This window comes from Ostrinia nubilalis, chromosome 28 (genome assembly GCF_963855985.1).
Source record: "Ostrinia nubilalis chromosome 28, ilOstNubi1.1, whole genome shotgun sequence".
NCBI classification, from domain to species: Eukaryota; Metazoa; Arthropoda; class Insecta; order Lepidoptera; family Crambidae; genus Ostrinia; species Ostrinia nubilalis.
The window spans coordinates 1,415,370-1,433,758 of NC_087115.1; the positions used below are offsets into that span (position 1 = coordinate 1,415,370).

The window sequence follows — 18,389 nt, forward strand, 5'->3', positions numbered from 1 at the left end:
AAGGGACCAGAAGGACCAGGCGACAAGGGACCAAAGGGACCAGGAGACAAGGGACCAAAGGGACCAGGAGACAAGGGACCAAAGGGACCAGGAGGCAAGGGACCAGAAGGACCAGGCGACAAGGGACCAAAGGGACCAGGTGACAAGGGACCAGAAGGACCAAATGACAATTGGATATCTGTGCCAGGACAACCAAGTCAACCAGGTTTACCAGGGCAACCAGGACAATCAGGACAACCAAGCATACCAGGACAACCAGGTCAACCAGGGCAACCAGGACAACCAAGCATACCAGGACAACCAGGTCTACCAGGACAACCAGGACAACCAAGCATACCAGGAGGACCAGGGCAACCAGGACTCCCAGGAGTGCCAGGGCAACCAGGGCAACCAGGTCAACCAGGACAACCAGGACAACCAGGGCAATCACTCGAAGAACCAGAGTGGGACGAACCACGTTATCCATACTATCCTAGACCAGGCAAGTTTTTTTATTTATTTTCATCTCTTACCAGCTTTTGCCCGCGGCTTCACGCGCGTTAAATGTCACAGATCGTCATATATTATAGCCTATGTGTTATTCTGGGTTATAAAGAATAATACTGTAAAGTTTCATCAAAATCCGTTGAGTAGTTTTTGCGTGAAAGAGTAACAAACATCTATCTATCCAGGCATCCAAACTTTCGCATTATAATATTAGTATTTTAGTTGGATCTACAAAATTACAATTACATGCGCGAAAGACACTAGCGCGAAAGACATTAGGAACAAGAATTAGCGGGAAAATCCTTTTGTATGAAAAATCTAAACCGCTTAAGTTACACGCTTGAAATTTGGCATGCAGGTACCTTAGTAAACTTAAAACTTCCACGCGTACGAAGTCGTGGGCGGCCGCTAGTATGAAATATAATATCTCAGCTTGAATTGAAATTACAATTAAGGAGATCAACATTAACCTATAGTATAAGTTTATGCGGTTAGTACTGGAACAATTTTCTTTTCATAACACCGATTTTTTTACTATTTGGTTTCGATGGAGGCATTATAATCGTAACTCTGAAAATAAATCGATTACTTATATCAAAATAGCTAAGTAATTAAATTGAAAAATCACGATAAAAACTAAATGGCCAAAAGTGGGGTTCTTCGTGCACCACTTTTGGCCAGTCAAGTGGCCAAAGATGGGAAAATTCATTCATTCTGGCTCCATTAGTGGCCACCTCTCATAAACCCACTTAATAAACAAATAGCGATAAAATATCATTAGTACCACTTAGACAGTGTATTCTTTATTAAGGATTAACATAAACATTTAAAAAAAATAAGAAGGATTTAGAAAATAATGATTGTTTACTCACCCGCTCGCCTTAGCCTTTTTGCTAAGACTTAAAACAATTAACGCTTCTTAAAAAATAATGACTTGTTGGATTGAAGTGAAGCTTGACACATCGAAGCTGTTAACGCTATCAGTGTTGCTAATATTAGATATTTTTATTCCCGTAAACCATAGAGTAATATATTAGTCTTTGCCTTAGTTATAACGATTTGAAGTTCTAAATGACCACAAAGGGGTCGGTGGCCACAACCGGGTCACTTGCCCTACCTTAGTAAACTTAAAGCTTAGCTACAATAGGATATTGCAAAATTCCCACTGGAACGGGAGTTAGCGGAAAAAACATTTGTATGAAAAAATCTAAACCGCGTAAGATAAATGAATGGGATAAAACGGGATCCACGCGTACGAAGTCGCGGGCGGCCGCTAATTGTTTATAACCCAGAATAACATTATAGGCTATAATTTATGACGATCTGTGTAAACTAAATTTCACGCGGGTGAAGCAGCGGGCATAAGCTAAGTAGTGCTGTATACAAAAATAAATAAAATAATTATACATTGTTTTATTTCAACCAGGTCGCCCAGGTCGTCCAGGCAGGCTTGGCGGTAAACTAGGAATTCAACAAGGAAGACGTGGTAAGTGTTGATTTACTATTACTTACCTACTTAGGGTGAGTTGCACCACCCTATTTTAACCGTGACTGTATGTATTTTGTATATGTCACCGTAAAATTGTAAATTCCGTCAGATTATAATCTGACGTAGTTAAATTAAAATCTAACCTAACCTAACCCACTGTTAGTTTACAATCTAACGCGTTATATTATAAACTGACAGAGTTCACAATTTCACGTTGACATATCGATGGCTCCTACGTATACCTACTGGCGTAAGTGAAAAAAGTAAATTTTACAGGAGAGCCATTTTAGTGGCCAGAACCATATTTTTGGGTCATATTATCTTCTGACCTACTAAAACGAATTTAATGAAATTTCACATTTAGCCTTAACATGTAATGCTTTTGCTACTGCTGTTATCAATTTTTATATTTTTCTTATATATTTTGAGATTTTACGCATTGCCCTTTTACGTCGGCATATTTCTATAATTTCATGTATATTGTTCAACGTAAAGAGACTTAAATGACAACGTAAATATAATATTTTTAGCGATTACTCTCTTTATTTATGCATGTAATTATTTTAATTGTTATCATGTGCTATATCAATAATAAATCAGTTAGAAAAAGTCGTTTAATGTACCGTTTTACGTTTTAACGCAAATACGCCCATATACTGTGCTCGAGATTTAGTTAGGTCTTTTAACATAATGTGTCATATTTTTAAAAAATATAAATAACTTGAAAAAATCGAATTGCCTAAGGCGGGAATTGAACCCACGATGCCTTAGGCAGTTCGATTTTTTCAAGTTATTTAATATTTTCAAGTTAGTTTGAGATGCGACTCTTAACGCTAAAAATTAAATAACTATATAATGTGTCATAATTTATAAATAAAACAATTTGCTAAATATTTTCATGGCTTTATTTAAGCATTGGATTATAAAAAATATATGTTTATGTAAGCAACTACTCGTATAGATTGACGAATCGTATGATTGGGCTTTATACGTGGCGTAGTTTTGCACATACGCCTATTTGCCTAAAATTTTATTTTGTATCTAATGAAAAAAAAATTTTTTTTTCTTACTGATGTTATAGATTAGAGCAAAGTGAAATCATTGCTTAAATAATTGGAAAAAGGCGTAAGCGGCAGTTTCGCCCTTATACGTAGGAGCCATCGATATACAACGTGCTCTTTTTGATTTCCTGGAACTCTAGGGTATTAATAAGACCACTTCAAAGAATGGAATGGCATTACATTTTTTGTTAAATTCAACAATTTTTTTCGACTTATTTTTTCATGCGAAATTATTTAAAAACTTATTTTTTCATTGAAATAATTCATAATTTACTCACACTTGTCAATAAAACGTCTGCACAAAAAGACTAGGTGACAATTTAGAAAAAAAAAATCTAGATTGATGATAAGTAACTATAATCTAAATCAACTAGGTATCTTCTAAATCTAGAATCCACAATATCTTCAAAAATATGCTTTTAGAAAGATATTCCTAAGACTCTTCAACTAGTTTTTATTTATAGAATATACCCCTAAAATTTCCGGAAAACAAAAAGAGCACCGCGTACCAGAAAACGCAGCGTGGGACGTCCACCTACAAGGTGGACTGACGACATCGTAAAGGTAGCAGGGAAGCGCTGGACGCAGGCCGCTACCAATCGATCAACGTGGAAAGCATTAGGGGAGGCCTATGTTCAGCAGTGGACGTCCTATGGCTGAAATGATGATGATGATGATGATGATGATGAAAAAGGGCACGTTGGTATGACAGATTTTTGACGTTTGTCAAAGTTAAAGTAAGATGGTGCAACCCAGCCTGAATATTATAAAGCTGAAGAGTTTGTTTCAAATGCGCTAATCTCAGGAACAACTGGTCCGACTTCAAAAATCCTTTTGCGTTGGATAGCCCATTTATCGAGGAAGGCTTTAGGCTATAAACATCGCCCTACAGCCAATAGGGGCGAAGCAGTAAAGAAAAATGTTGCAAAAGCGGGAAATATTACTCAAACTATTTCCACGCGTACGAAGTCGCGGGCATAGCTAGTAAATAAAAAGGACTAAGCTATCATAAGCAAAATTCTTGATTTATTTTGGAAAGAATTAGAACTCAAATTCGCTGCAGCAAAACATCAGTTCTGTCGTCTAACCAAACATAAAACATGCAGCGCTGAATCACTTAGGTAGGTACTTAGGTACTTGAATGTCATAATCGCTAAAGATTGTCAATATGTGGGGAATCCCCCAAGCTGCGAGGAAACCGAAATTATTGACGTAGGTAGCATTTATTATCAATACGGAAAGGGAATAACCGTATCAACTCGAGGCGGTCAGTATTCTGTATGAAACTCCATACTGCAACGCAAACTTATCCGTACCGTAACGTAAACGTCTTGCCTCACGGTTGACAGCGCGCGAAAGGCGATACGGTGCTGACCCCTTTCCGAGTTGATAAAGGTCATTGCAGACTTGTAAAAAGATCTAATCAAAATCTATCAACTCGGAAAGGGATCGGGAATAGGGTTGCCAGGTCCAAAATCACAAAAGCCGGACTTTGTGCTTCATTTGGCCGGACATTTTACCCTAAAAGCCGGATATGTGTGGGTGCAATTAGTGTCACTATCATCATCGGTTGCTAACCAACATCCTGATGCGTGTGCTTCATATGATTCTGTGGCTCGACTTTCGCCTGGCGCGGCAACCAAATAAAAAGCCTAACAAAAGCCGGACAGGCCGGAAAAGGCAATATTTGGCCGGACAAGTCCCTAAAAAGCCAAACATGTCCGGCTAAAGCCGGACGCCTGGCAACCCTAATCGGGAACCTCGAGTTGATACGGTTACGATCCCTTTCCGGGATGATAAATGTGCTACGTCTTTAAGTCCGCTTTAAAAGTATGAACACAAATAAAATATCTTTTAATCTTGATTGATTACTACTATTTATATTATAGATAGATAAGTCATTTTTTCATTTAGGTAAATGTATTATAATATTTTGTCAAATTATTACGGCAACACTATCTATCAATCACTATCGTCATAATTTTGTTGGTCTCTAATAATTCTCTATGGTAGTCATAGCCCCCGACTAGGCTCGGGGATTCCCCTATTTTTTTTTGTAGCTACTAAGGTAAACGGCTACTAGTTCGTGATAGTACGCAAGTTCGTATGTTTTTTTTCTAGCTCAAATAATAAGCAAATGGAATGTTATTTATAAAAATTCTTTATAACTACAAAAACTCTATTATTTGAGCTATCTAAAAAACCAAGTACCAATATTGTGGCGCCAAAAATGAGAGAGCAATATGAAGCTTCAAACTCTCAGAGAGCCAAAAACAGCCGTGCGGCGTGCAAATGTTGCTCTCACCGTAAGGTTAGCGCTCCAACATCTTAAGCTTATAGAAAGGCGAAGGAACGTCCATTTGCATAAAACTTGTAATAGTGGTTTCATGTGTTCCTTGACAATTGATTTGGCTTAGAAAAAAGTTATATGAAAACGTAGAACTCCTTTAAAATTGCGATTAACTGACTCACGAAATAGCGTACATATTATTTTTCGGGTGTCTCCTGTTTCGTGATACTACCGAATCAAGGATATTATTGATAATATTTTGATGCTTGGTTTTTAAATAATTATTTATGATAATTGAAATGTAAGTTATGAAACAAATAATACATTTATTTAAGTTTCTCATGATCTAAATTCGGTATATGTTTTGTTCACTAGAATTTATATGACACGAGTTTGAAGTTCACATATATGACCAATTTTAAGATAAATTAGCATAAGTACTACCAGCGTAATTTTGGTTTTAATTCGATTTGTTTTATTTATCTTGGTTTATTTGTATGTTATATGGGATAGATAATAGTTAATTGACACAATTTGACAATAATCCATGAATTTTACTTGGGGAATTTGGAATAATCAGTATCACGAAACAAGGAACCGTATTATTGTTACTTTTTCCCAAGTTCGTGATATATAAATGTATAGTGTTAGGTACTTGTATGACACATAACATCAAAGAAATCGACATATTTTTTAGTTTTTAATACTTACCTACCTAAGTAATTAATTAAATAATTAATTTTTATTATGACTCATTCGCGTATATGGGGTTATTTTCAGGGGGGGGGGGCTACCCTCACTTGAAGCAGTTCCAAGGGTGGGATTAGGGGGAAGGGGGTTAGTCCCCCCCTCCACATTTCTAATGACTTGTATAAATATTTTCACATATAGTTAGAAATTAAAAATCAAAATTTTATGGGTACGAAGGGGAGGAGGGGGGGGGGGGTTAAGGCCGCCCCACATTTCTGATGGTTATATAAATATTTTCACATATTGTTAGAATTAACAAATCAAAATTTTATACGAAGGTGCGTACCTAGCTAAACAGACTCACATTATTTCTCATGAATATTTTTTCAGGTAAGTAATATCGTCAATTTCACATAATTCTTTTAATCTAAATTTATATTATCGTTTTTAAATTTATTAAACCCATAATCATTATTAAAATATCCTAACTCGATGCATAAAACCTTATCCCGAAATAGGGGACATGAGTTCACGAACTTGGAAACAGAGCAAAATTTTATCACGAAACAGGATCCAAACAAGAGGTCCGCAGAACAATTAATATTAAAAAAAGTTCAAACAATATAACTATAATTTATGTATTAAGTTACTGTCAAAAGACCGAAGTTTAGCATACAAAAGCTTTCATACTCATATCATGCTTGGTTATTTTTAAATAAATTGTTAAAGTCGTAAGAGCCTTAATATACCGAAGTAGGGGGCACTTACCTTACCTGTGCCCGCAACTTCGTACGCGTGAAAATAGTTTGAATAATATTTCCCGTTTTTTCAACATTTTTCTTTACTGCTCCGCCCCTATTGGCTGTAGGGTGATGTTATATAGCCTAAAGCCTTCCTCGATAAATGGGCTATCCAACACAAAATAATTTTTTAAATCGGACCAGTAGTTTCTGAAAAGATAAGGAGACATGTAAAGTGCCCCATAAGGGCTATCTTTTTTTATTTACTATATTTTGACGTTCATAAGTGCCACCAGTGGTCTAAATTGAATAAAATATTTTTGATATTGATTTTGAGATTAGTGCGTTGAAGCAAACAAACTCTTCAGCTTTATAATGTTGTTAGGTATAATAATGATATCTTAAGTATCTGTGATAACAAAAGGCACAGTCTTTTGAGTACAATCGATAAGTTTTAAACAAAAACATGTTTATTTTTCTTAATCTTTTGGATAACTGCTGTACGCCCGCGGCTTCGCCCGCGTAGAATTTTCTGTCACACAAAAACTTTATCGCGCGCCGTCCCTGTTTCAATAACCGGGATAAAAACCTATGTCCTTTCCCGGGACTCAAACTATCTCTATGCCAAATTTCATCAAAGTGAAAGCAAGTCAGACAGACAGAGTTACTTTCGCATTTATAATATTAGTATAGATTCTTAATCTACGAGTAACTCCAAAAGAAATAGTGACCAAATTTTGCCTACTTTTTTTGGGTTTAACTATTAATTATTTATTTTCAGACATCGTCCACGCTTTGGAGTCAAGCATGAACTTGAAGGTGTTGATTCTGCCAAATGGCAGAAACCAGAAGAATTGCTTCTGCACTTGCGACAGCGACGGACCCCCGAAGCTAATCCCTGTGTCTTCACTGCCTTCAGAAATCGCCATTGACGGATAGAATCGAAAGTAGTTGTACTAGAATAAAAACAGATGGATAGTACAACTAGCACTTCGTTTAATGTGAGACAAAAATCATAACGTCATCCAATGACAATGAAAAAGAGCTGTATCGTATTTAAGACTTCTCATTAACACATAAATTATGATAGTTTACATTTAAAGGTTTCGTCTAGTGCCGGTTTTCTAATTATATCCTTACTAGCTTTCCGCCCGCGGCTTCGCCCGCGTGGAATTTTGTCTGTCACAGAAAAACTTTATCGCGCGCGTCCCTGTTTCAAAAACCGGGATAAAAACTATCCTATGTTCTTTCCCGGGACTCAAACTATCTCTATGCCAAATTTCATCAAAATCGGTTGCGAGGTTTAAGCGGGAAAGCGTAACAGACAGACAGACAGACAGAGTTACTTTCGCATTTATAATATTAGTTGGGATTCCTCCGTCAACTGTCAAATTTTAATGTAGGTATTTGGTCAAAAAATATCTCTAACTCCACGGAATCCATGAAAAATCAATAGAACTGAAACACCCACGTTCTATTGATAAATGATGTCAATTTTTCACTCGACATTGGCAGAAATAAGCCTCCCAGAGATTTGGTTGCCACTAAATAAAAAAAAATCTCTACGGTTTTCGAAGTTTTTACAGATTCATGTAGTTTTTATGACTATTTAAACAATTAGAAAGCGTAAACGCATCAAAAATTGTGGATATTCGATCGAAAACTGATTGAAATTGTCAGTTGAAATCCAGATTTGGTTATGGATTGAATATTGGGAAACGGGCGTTAGTGAGGCAAAAAATATATGTCATATAATGTCATTTAAGTTTTCATTATTGTTTGAATTTGTCAACTGTCAGAATTTAAGCCAGTGGTCTTCAATAAAGTGCCTCACATTTCTTGCATTTACTATTAAGTAGGTATCTATCCATCTGATAGAAATATCTCGTTTTGTATGTAATAGTTTATGTCTAATAGATACATTTAATGTATCCAGGTTTTTAAGCCTTGAAAGAATGTAACACTTACTTTAAAAATAAAATGCATATATAAGTATTTGTGTCAATATTGTTTGAATTACATAAAAACCCTAAACCTCGCAGATTTTTAGTCGGCCTAATTATGTACTTAGTTTGGTCGTGTGATTTGTCTAAAGAAACGGCCGATACCAAATCGGTGTAATGCGCGCACTTCCATACTGATTTAAACAGCCCGACCCAACTATCACATTACTACAGAGGACTAAGCACACTTATCAAGAAACGGATCGTAACCGTATCAACTCGAGAGGCGCGAGGCGGTCAGTAGGTATTCTTAGCATGAAACTCCGTATTGCAACGCACTTATACTCACCGCAACGTAAACGCCTCGAATCGCGGGGTTGTCAGAGCGGCGAAAGGCGATACGGTACCCTTTCCGGGTTGATAAGTGTGCTATGACCTTTAATTACCCATTGTTCTAGTTCTGGGTTCGATTCCCAGTATTATTGAGGGCTGAGTGTGACTCACTGTGAGTTTTCATCACGATGTGTGACGGATTGTACAGCGGAAACGTTCAAGAACTAGTGAGCGCGTTTGATGTACCTAAACTCACACTCAGCCCACTGGTATTATTGCCAAATCTTTCTGCTCGGTTTCTTTGTTTCAATCAGCGAAAATCAGCTCTTTGCACAAATCCATATTGTCCGTTTAAACAGCTAGTTCAAACGAAGTTGTAAACGGAGCGCAATAATTGCGCCTTTGTGTAAGTAAAAGCTGAAAGAAATCAACTTTATCTCAAATGCAAGTCAATCGCTTCACGAACATTTGCTGTGTTTTAGTAATTGTAGTTTAAATAATAAGGTGCTTGGACTTTTAATGAAAAGTGCAGATAGATCCGTCTTTGTTTGTGTGGGAACTTTACCGCGATCCGAACTGCACTTCGGCTGAAACGAAAATGGAGTGGAAAAAGGGCCCTGGCAACCCTCATCGAGCAAGCCTTTAGTGAGGGTATTCCCCCATACTTTGAGTCGACGCACAGATAACAAAAAATCGTACCTATTTAAACTAACCAACCACACCTACTTCGCTCATTCCCTGTTCAGAGTTTCAGCTGTAATTTGCGATATTCTTAAACGTAAGAAAAGTTTTTTGCAAGAATGAGGAAGCTGGCAATTGACTGTGAAATGGTGGCCAGTGGGAACCAGCACATCTTGGCCAAGGTGGCGTTAGTAGACGAAAATCTAAGGGTCATTTTGGATACATTTGTGTCACCTACAGCTACGGTGACCGATTATAGATACGATTTAACTGGAATTAACCCAAGCGACCTACGAAACGCCCCCAGTTTTTCGAACGTAAGTGTCATAATTTTCTTTCTTTTTATTTACCTACTTACTTACTTTTCAACCCTGTGACATACTTATTTTCCGAATCTATTTTCTAGCGCCCGTTTCCCATAATTAATCCTTGTCCAAATCCGGATTTCAATTGTCAAATTTAATTCAGTTTTAGATTATACAGGGTGTTTGGCGCATCGTGTGCCAAAATGATTTGGCAGATAGAATGGGTCATTTCCTATATTTTCAGCCCCCATAACACGTTCCATGCCAGGCGGCTACTTTTATATTAATTTTTTTAGTAATTTCACCAAAATACCCAAATCGCATCATTTAATTTCGATTAAAAAAAAAAACTACTAGGCGTAGCCTCAAAGTAAATATTTTGTTTTGACGTGCATTGATGTAGGGTTGCATCAAATCTAAATTTACTGGCAAATATCATCTAGTTTTTTTTAAATTCAGCTTTGAAGTTTTCCGAAAAGTTAAAAATGGACTGAACATTTAAGTTTACATGGCTATAAAAAAATAAATAAAAGAGATAGCGATCTTCGGATTTTATCAAAACTTCTCTAGTCTATCCCCATTCAAACGGTATACTAATCTTATTTAAATAATAACAATAACTTCACAAATTCCTTAAATTAGTGCATTGACTCTACTCGGACTGATTTGCGAAATGTGTGTTTATAGCCCCTTTTTGTGTGAATAGCACGTTATTAAACACCTAACAGGTAAAAATTATTTATCTTATGCAATGTAAAAACCTTTTCCCTATCGTTTTTCAATGTGGATTTCTTGAATTTAAAGACGAAAATAATTATTTTGATCGTTTATTAATTATTACAAATTTAGTTCAAAATGACCGCCTCGGCAACGTATACACTCATGACATCTTCTTCTAATTTTGACTATTGTCGTATGCAGCCACATTTCTCTTTTTATTACTACAAAGACGTTTTCTACTCGTGGATTAGAAGAGATGGCCCTATACAGTGGCCTGCACATTACCCAGACCTAATTCCGTTAGATTTTTACATCTGGGGACGAGCTAAAGAACTGGTGTACGTAACGGATTCAAACAATAGAAGAACTACAACAATGAATAAAAAACGCCTTTGTAGTAATAAAAAGAGAAATGTGGCTGCATACGACAACAGTCGAAATTAGAAGAAGATGTCGTGAGTGTTTACGTTGCCGAGGCGGTCATTTTGAACTAAATTTGTAATAATTAATAAACGATCAAAATAATTATTTTCGTCTTTAAATTCAAGAAATCCACATTGAAAAACGATAGGGAAAAGGTTTTTACATTGCATAAGATAAATAATTTTTACCTGTTAGGTGTTTAATAACGTGCTATTACACAAAAAGGGGCTATAAACATAAATTTCGCAAATCAGTCCGAGTAGAGTCAATGCAGTAATTTAAGGAATTTGTGAAGTTATTGTTATTATTTAAATAAGAATAGTATACTGTTTGAATGGGGATAGACTAGAGAAGTTTTGATAAAATCCGAAGATCGCTATCTCTTTTATTTATTTTTTTATAGCCATGTAAACTTAAATGTTCAGTCCATTTTTAACTTTTCGGAAAACTTCAAAGCTGAATTAAAAAAAAACTAGATGATATTTGCCCGTAAATTTAGATTTGATGCAACCCTACATCAATGCACGTCAAAACAAAATATTTACTTTGAGGCTACGCTTAGTAGTTTTTTTGAAATCGAAATTAAATGATGCGATTTGGGTATTTTGGTGAAATTACTAAAAAAAATAATATAAAAGTAGCCGCCTGGCATGGAACGTGTTATGGGGGCTGAAAATATAGGAAATGACCCATTCTATCCGCCAAATCATTTTGGCACACGATGCGCCAAACACCCTGTATATCCACAATTTTTGATGCGTTTACACTTTAATCTCTTATAAACAGTATAAAAATGCAAAAACACCGAAAACCCGCAGATATTTTGACAGAAAACATTTATTGAAATTTCACAGTTGTTGACGGACGGATTTGGAGTAGGATTAATTAAAGAAACCAGCATAGGTTATTAGTCAATTAAACTTTGATTTGGATATTTTTTAAGTTAATTGTAACTATTAGGGCCAGATTGAATATCTAAACAAAAAAAAACACATTTGGGGTGAAATCTCACCCTCTGTCTGGCCACGTGGTTCGGAATGGTAGCCTACCTTAAGTATTTTTGGGTGCTTTGAGTAAATTTCATTTACGGAGTTAAAAAGGTCTTACTTACTAACTTTATGAGTTAAATTATATTATGTAGACCAAGCTTTTGTGTATTGTCAATTGTGTAGACCATTCAAATAGGGTTCATTGATTGGTGGACCCGGTTTTACCCCCCTTAGGGGTAGAGTTTCGTAAAATCCGTTCATAGCGGATGTCTACACCCTATACCTATACAATGTGAGTTACGACGATATAGTGCACATAATTATGAATGAAGGTAAAACTAGACCTACTTTTATCGACAAAAAAGAGGTCAAAAATGTTTTGAGATTTTTAAAAAAAAATTATAGATTTTTTTTCTTTCAATTACTTATTGCAAATAAAACGTAATAACTTTTAAACTAAGAGCTATATCCTAATAAAATAAAAACAGTAATAATGCTAAATACCAGGCGATACTAAAAAAATACGTGAAATACCCAGAAAATGCCAACAAATAGTAAAAAATGATACGTTTTAAAAAAAAAATCTGCTTAAACATTCGTATTTTTTTGTTTATTTGATAAATTTCTCCAAAAAATGCCCATATAATGGTTTTGACTGACAAAGGTGACTGAGTTTCTTCCGCCACTTCTGCTCAGCACCAGCCCATATGTTGTCCCGAAGTGGTGGTAGGGCAAGCTGTATTTGGGACGTGTATAAGTGCCCTGGAAAAGAGGCCTATCATCATTATCATCTCAGCCATAGGACGTCCACTGCTGAACATAGGCCTCCCCCAATGCTTTCCATGTTACCCGGTTGGTAGCGGCCTGCGTCCAGCGCTTTCCGGCTACCTTTATGATGTCGTCGGTCCACCTTGTGGGTGGACGCAGCGTGGGACGTCCACCCACAAGGTGGACCGACGACATCAAAAAGGAAAAGGCCTATGTACTGAGAAAACTATTTCAGTTTAGTTGTATTTGCTTTTTACATATAAATTCTTTCTTTTCAGGTCCAAGCAAAGGTCAGGAACGAAATATCCGGATGCCTTCTGATTGGCCACTCTGTCGCCGATGTTGATTTGAAGATGTTGGGACTCACGCACCCTTCTCATAACATTCGAGATGTTGCCCAGTATCCGCCATTTAAAAAGGTACCTACTGAAAATCAAGGTGTTATGGATAATGATAATATGAAGTTTCGGTTATGGATACGGTTCCACGCATATTAGAATAATACCTATAAACCTTTTTTTATTTCAGTATAACCCCTACGGTGAAAAGCCGTCTCTGAAGGTCCTCGCTGAAAAAGTCTTAGGAGAGCGCATCCAAAATGGCGCTCACGACCCAGTGGAAGACGCTCGCACTTGCATGAAATTGTACAACAAATATAACTGGTAGTAAACTGGAAGAATGTGCTAGAAAGGCGCTACATAAAATACCTACTTATTTTTGCAGTGTATCAATAATTACTACCTAGCGCCATCTACATTTTTTATTAGGAAACCAACATGTTATACTTCAATTAAAAACGTACAATTATTATTGTAGATTTTTTTTGTATGTTACCTACATAAAATATTTTTTTAAATAAATATTTGTCACTAAAAATCAAAGGAGTTTCATTTTTCTGATTGTACTGCCATCTACCGACTAATAAAGACACTATCTTTCATTACTTTTCCAAAAATAACATTATTTTTGCGTGTAGGAGACTAATGCCCGTTTTCACCATCAATCCCTAATTTTTAAGTGACCCCTATGTAAACAAAATTCCTGTTATTTTTTACCATAGGAGTCATTTAAAAATTAGGGATTGATGGTGAAAACGGGCATATATCTAAAATAGAGGTGTATTGTATTAGGGTGGATCCGCCGATTTGATTCCGCGAGATTTATTTTACGTTTTTTGAAAAACTTTACAGGAATGCGTGCAAACTAGCTTAAACTGAAAGGTTAAGCAATGAGCTTTTTAGATCAGTGTGAGGCCCTTAGATTCAATCGTTATTTTAGAAGTAACAAGCGTCCAAATATTTTTTCACAAAATGGTAATGACGATTTCCCAATGGTAATGATTTTATTAAAATGGTAATGATCTTATGTTAATGGTGATGACGAAATATAATTTTATAGTAATACATTAAATTAAAATAACTTGAAAACTAAAATTTAGATATAATTGTTCAGCTAAACACCAATTTTATCTATGTTATTTTCCTAGCTAAGCACGTACCTATTAAAGAATGGGTTGGAAATAAAAGTAAATGTATTCAATAATTTAATGAATTTATTGAATTTGGAACAATACGGACATTAGTTAAAATTTTTTTACGTTCCTAATATTATTCAGAATCAGAAAAAATATATATTTACACCAATGAGGATTTTGATTGAAAAATATGCCAAGCTACTCTTACTTAGACTTACACAATAGTCAACATACAAGAAATGAATAAAAAAACGTCTTTTCGTAAACTAATAAAAAACCTTCTCATTTAAAAACAAAGCTTAAAGAACAATGGGACAAAACGTCCCCAGAACTGTAGCACCTTAATACCTACCTTATATGATAGACCATGCTAATACCCGACCGATCTCTCTAGCTACAATCACGGCAAAGGTCCTTGACAGTGTGCTTGACTCTCTACTAGATAAATATTTAAAATCACATGATGCTCAATTCGGGTTTAAGCCTGGACTGTCGACCGAGAGCGCCATCCTTAGTCTTAAGCACACTGTCAGGTACTACACGGATCAGGGGACTCTCATTTACGCATGCTTCCTCGACCTCTCCAAGGCGTTCGATCTTGTGTCTTATGACATCCTTTGGGATAAGATGAGGAGGCAGGGCATCCCGTCAGAAGTATCACAAATATTCCATTATTGGTATGCTAACCAGATTAACAGCGTAAGATGGGCTAACGTTTTTTCTGAGGAGTATGGGTTGCAGTGCGGGGTGAGACAGGGTGGGCTGACGTCTCCCAGGCTTTTCAACCTATACGTAAATGACCTCATTGTTGCCCTTAGCAGTATGCGTATCGGATGCTGGGTAGATGGTGTTTGTATCAACAACATAAGCTACGCTGATGATATGGTACTGCTGGCGCCAACAATGGGGGCTCTCAGAAAGATGGTGGGTGTGTGTGAAGTGTATGCTAAATGCCATGGCTTATTGTATATTGTGAAGAAGAGCGAATACATGGTATTTAAGGCCGCCAGTAAATGTCCAAACGTGGTACCCGACCTCTTGCTTAATGGGGTAAAGTTAAACAGAGCCACTAAATTTAAATATCTCGGACACTACGTTACTGATGACCTTAAAGATCATGTTGATATCGAGAGGGAACGAAGGGCGCTGGCAGTAAGGTGTAATATGTTGGCTCGCAGGTTTGCCCGATGTAATGACCATGTCAAGATCACTCTGTTTAAAGCATACTGTCAGAGTCTATACACGGGAAACCTGTGGACCACGTACTCGCAGAAATCGCTTAGCGTCCTTCGGGTCCAATATAACAACGGTTTCAGGATGCTGTTGGGCTTGCCTCGCTTCAAATGTTTGCTCAGTCGCACACTGACGGCTTCTTTGCTGTCCTATGCAAAAAGACTGCCTCGTTGCTCAGTAGGATACGGGCGAGCCCCAACAGTATCCTGAAGACCGTGGCGGAGAGGTACGACTCTCCTATTATCCGACATTTCCTTCGGCTACTTCTTACCGAACGGGTTGGATAATTAGTGGTATGTTATAATAAGTAAATTACTAACATAGTTGTATAAGGCACCCATTTACTAACCATGTGGATCATTGTTATCTTTAAATGAATAAATTGAATGGAATACTATAATTTTATTATAATTATGACAGCTCAAGTGTGACATGTCTCAGAAAAGTTATATCAAAAATAAAAATTCATAAGCAACCCTGAAAAAATACATACAAAATCACTTTTGACCAACTTCAAAGGGCACGACATCTTGACCCAGGGACAATTCGACCCCTGCTACAACTCAAACCCTGCGACAACTTGATTTTTTTCAAAACTCAACACTTTTAACTTACTTCAAATGTAAAAGTATCATAGTTGAATATTTTGGACTTGTCGTAGGGGTCGAGTTGTCCGGGTCAAGTTTTTGTAGGGTCGACCTTCGTTTAAAGTAGGTTAAAATTAATTTAATCGAGTTATCACAGGGGTCGAGTTGTCACAGAGGTCCAGTTGACCCCGATGACAACTATGATACTTATTGTAAACCATTTAGCTCCATCAATCAATGCCTGAACAGAATCTACAATAAATGCTCAGAGTAGTCGCAGGGGTTGACGTGTCGCAGTGTTCGACTTGTCACAGGGTCACAAGTATAAGTTGTCGGAGGGTTCGAGTGGTCGTAGGGTTAAGCAGTCGTAGGGTCCAGCCACCAGCGGCGTAAGGGAGGACCATTTTGGGATGTCTTACCTCCCCGCTATATGTATACCCAACTTACTTACATTAAGGACTTATGACGGGGGGTGCTGTGCTGTGCTATGCCCCGGGTGCCAACCCATGCTACGCCGCCACTGTCCAGCAGTCGTGAAACCATTTGAAGTAAGTCAAAAGTGTTGAGTGTTGAAAAAAATCAAGTTGTCGCAGGGGTCGAGTTGTCACAGGAGTCGAATTGTCCCGGGGTTAAGCTGTCGTGATACCCATTGAAGTTGGTCAAAAGTGATTTTGTATGTATTTTTTCAGGGTTGCTTATGGATTTTTATTTAAGATATAACTTTTTTCTGAGACACGCATGTCACACTTGAGCTGTCATATAATAAAATTATAGTATTATAAGGTAGGTATTAAAGTGCTACAGTTCTGGGGACGTTTTGTTACATTGTTCTTTTAGGAAACCATTCATAGTCATCATTACCATATACAAAGTGTCATCACCATAAGCCTAAATGATATGGTAATGATGTTAATGGTAATGACGAAAACGATTTTAAAATTATATAAAAATAATTGTCACCACTATTGGGACACCTCAATATCGCCATTTTTTTATTGTAATCACATGCTACAAAGTGCTAATTATTAGAAAAATATCGATATATTAAACTTACTAAATCGCACAAAATGGGAATGACGCGAGCCGATGACAAACTGCGAGTGTCTCTCGTTTTCGGAGTTTAAAAAGTCTCGGAGCTGCGTAAATTTTACGTGCATTCTGTTCTGTTACGAGCAACGAATTGAAGAGTGGGACGCGCGGACACAAGCGGGGATAAGTCGCGTCGCAGCCGCATTAAAGAACCTTTGATGCTGCCGCGATGGCTATGACGATTTCTCGTGACAATATTTCAATTCATGATTCCATTTTATTGGCTAATACGATTTCAATATAATTTTGTTATTTTGTCACGGTAAATATGTACATTTTAAATTTATAATCAAAATCTGGTCTGTGTATAGGTAAAGTAAAAAAAAATAAAAGACAACGGCAAAGGTCAGTACTTTTACTGTGATGGTAATGACGTTTAGTGCGTGTTTTCTTGATTATCGAAATAACTTGAAGTATTTAATCAATATGGATCATGGCGCCTTATGTGGAAACTTGTATGAATCGTTATTCAGAAGTTTAATTTACCAGAACTACAACAGTTTTTTTTTTATCGATCGGAACATAAGTTTTTTACTGTTTCGCGGATTTACCCATTATTTTCTATTTCAGAAGCTAAATTTTCCTCTAATTCGAGCTTGATTTTTTTTTATTTTTTCAACTTGAAACAATTATTCTTTATTAGTATACTAGTTTTCCGCCGTTCCGCCCGCGTGGAATTTTATCTGTCATAGAAAAACTTTATCGCGCGCGTCCCTGTTTCAAAAACCGGGATAAAAACTGTCCTATGTCCTTTCCCGGGACTCAAACTATCTCTATGCCAAATTTCATCAAAATCGGTTCAGTGGTTTAGGCGTGAAAGCAAGACAGACGAGAGTTACTTTCGCATTTATAATATTAGTATAGATTTATTCTATTATTATAATATTGAAGCCTTAGAAAATCATCTTAGACCCGACTCGACCACTTTTATCCGAGAATAACTTCCTGGTAGGTAGGTATAACCACAGAATAATAATAATTATAACTGGCACATTCGACAGTTTCAGGATGGGAAATATGTCAAAACTGACGATTTATTCTGAGATTAATATTTACTCTTGTTTGGTCGAATCCAGCCTTAGGAATAA

General features: G+C 36.7%; 2 protein-coding genes and 1 long non-coding RNA gene across 3 annotated transcripts in view; all 3 read left to right on the top strand.

The window, feature by feature from the left end:
* LOC135085181 (hornerin-like) overlaps positions 1 to 694 on the top strand; it is a 49,003-nt gene extending 48,309 nt beyond the window's left edge. The window contains exons 35-36 of the mRNA XM_063979934.1: positions 140 to 481; positions 672 to 694. Of these exons, the coding sequence (XP_063836004.1) occupies positions 140 to 481; positions 672 to 694 (365 nt within the window). The remainder of the gene's footprint in view (positions 1 to 139; positions 482 to 671) is intronic.
* A 1,194-nt stretch (positions 695 to 1,888) lies between these two features.
* LOC135085265 (uncharacterized) lies at positions 1,889 to 8,761 on the top strand. Its single transcript, XR_010260053.1, has 2 exons — positions 1,889 to 1,972; positions 7,538 to 8,761. It is a non-coding gene; the product is annotated as an uncharacterized LOC135085265 (long non-coding RNA).
* A 983-nt stretch (positions 8,762 to 9,744) lies between these two features.
* On the top strand, positions 9,745 to 13,726 carry LOC135085427 (uncharacterized). Its single transcript, XM_063980226.1, has 3 exons — positions 9,745 to 10,030; positions 13,197 to 13,337; positions 13,447 to 13,726. Exons 1-3 carry the CDS (start codon positions 9,833 to 9,835, stop codon positions 13,582 to 13,584), a joined length of 477 nt encoding a protein of 158 aa, XP_063836296.1. The 5' UTR covers positions 9,745 to 9,832; the 3' UTR covers positions 13,585 to 13,726.
* Positions 13,727 to 18,389: the final 4,663 nt, after the last annotated feature.

Bases quoted from the DNA above. Each gene is read 5' to 3' on its own strand.
- LOC135085427 (XM_063980226.1), top strand. From the start codon at position 9,833: ATGAGGAAGCTGGCAATTGACTGTGAAATGGTGGCCAGTGGGAACCAG. The intron at 10,031-13,196 runs GTAAGTGTCATA...CTTTCTTTTCAG, and splicing joins ACGCCCCCAGTTTTTCGAAC to GTCCAAGCAAAGGTCAGGAA. The intron at 13,338-13,446 runs GTACCTACTGAA...TTTTTATTTCAG, and splicing joins AGTATCCGCCATTTAAAAAG to TATAACCCCTACGGTGAAAA.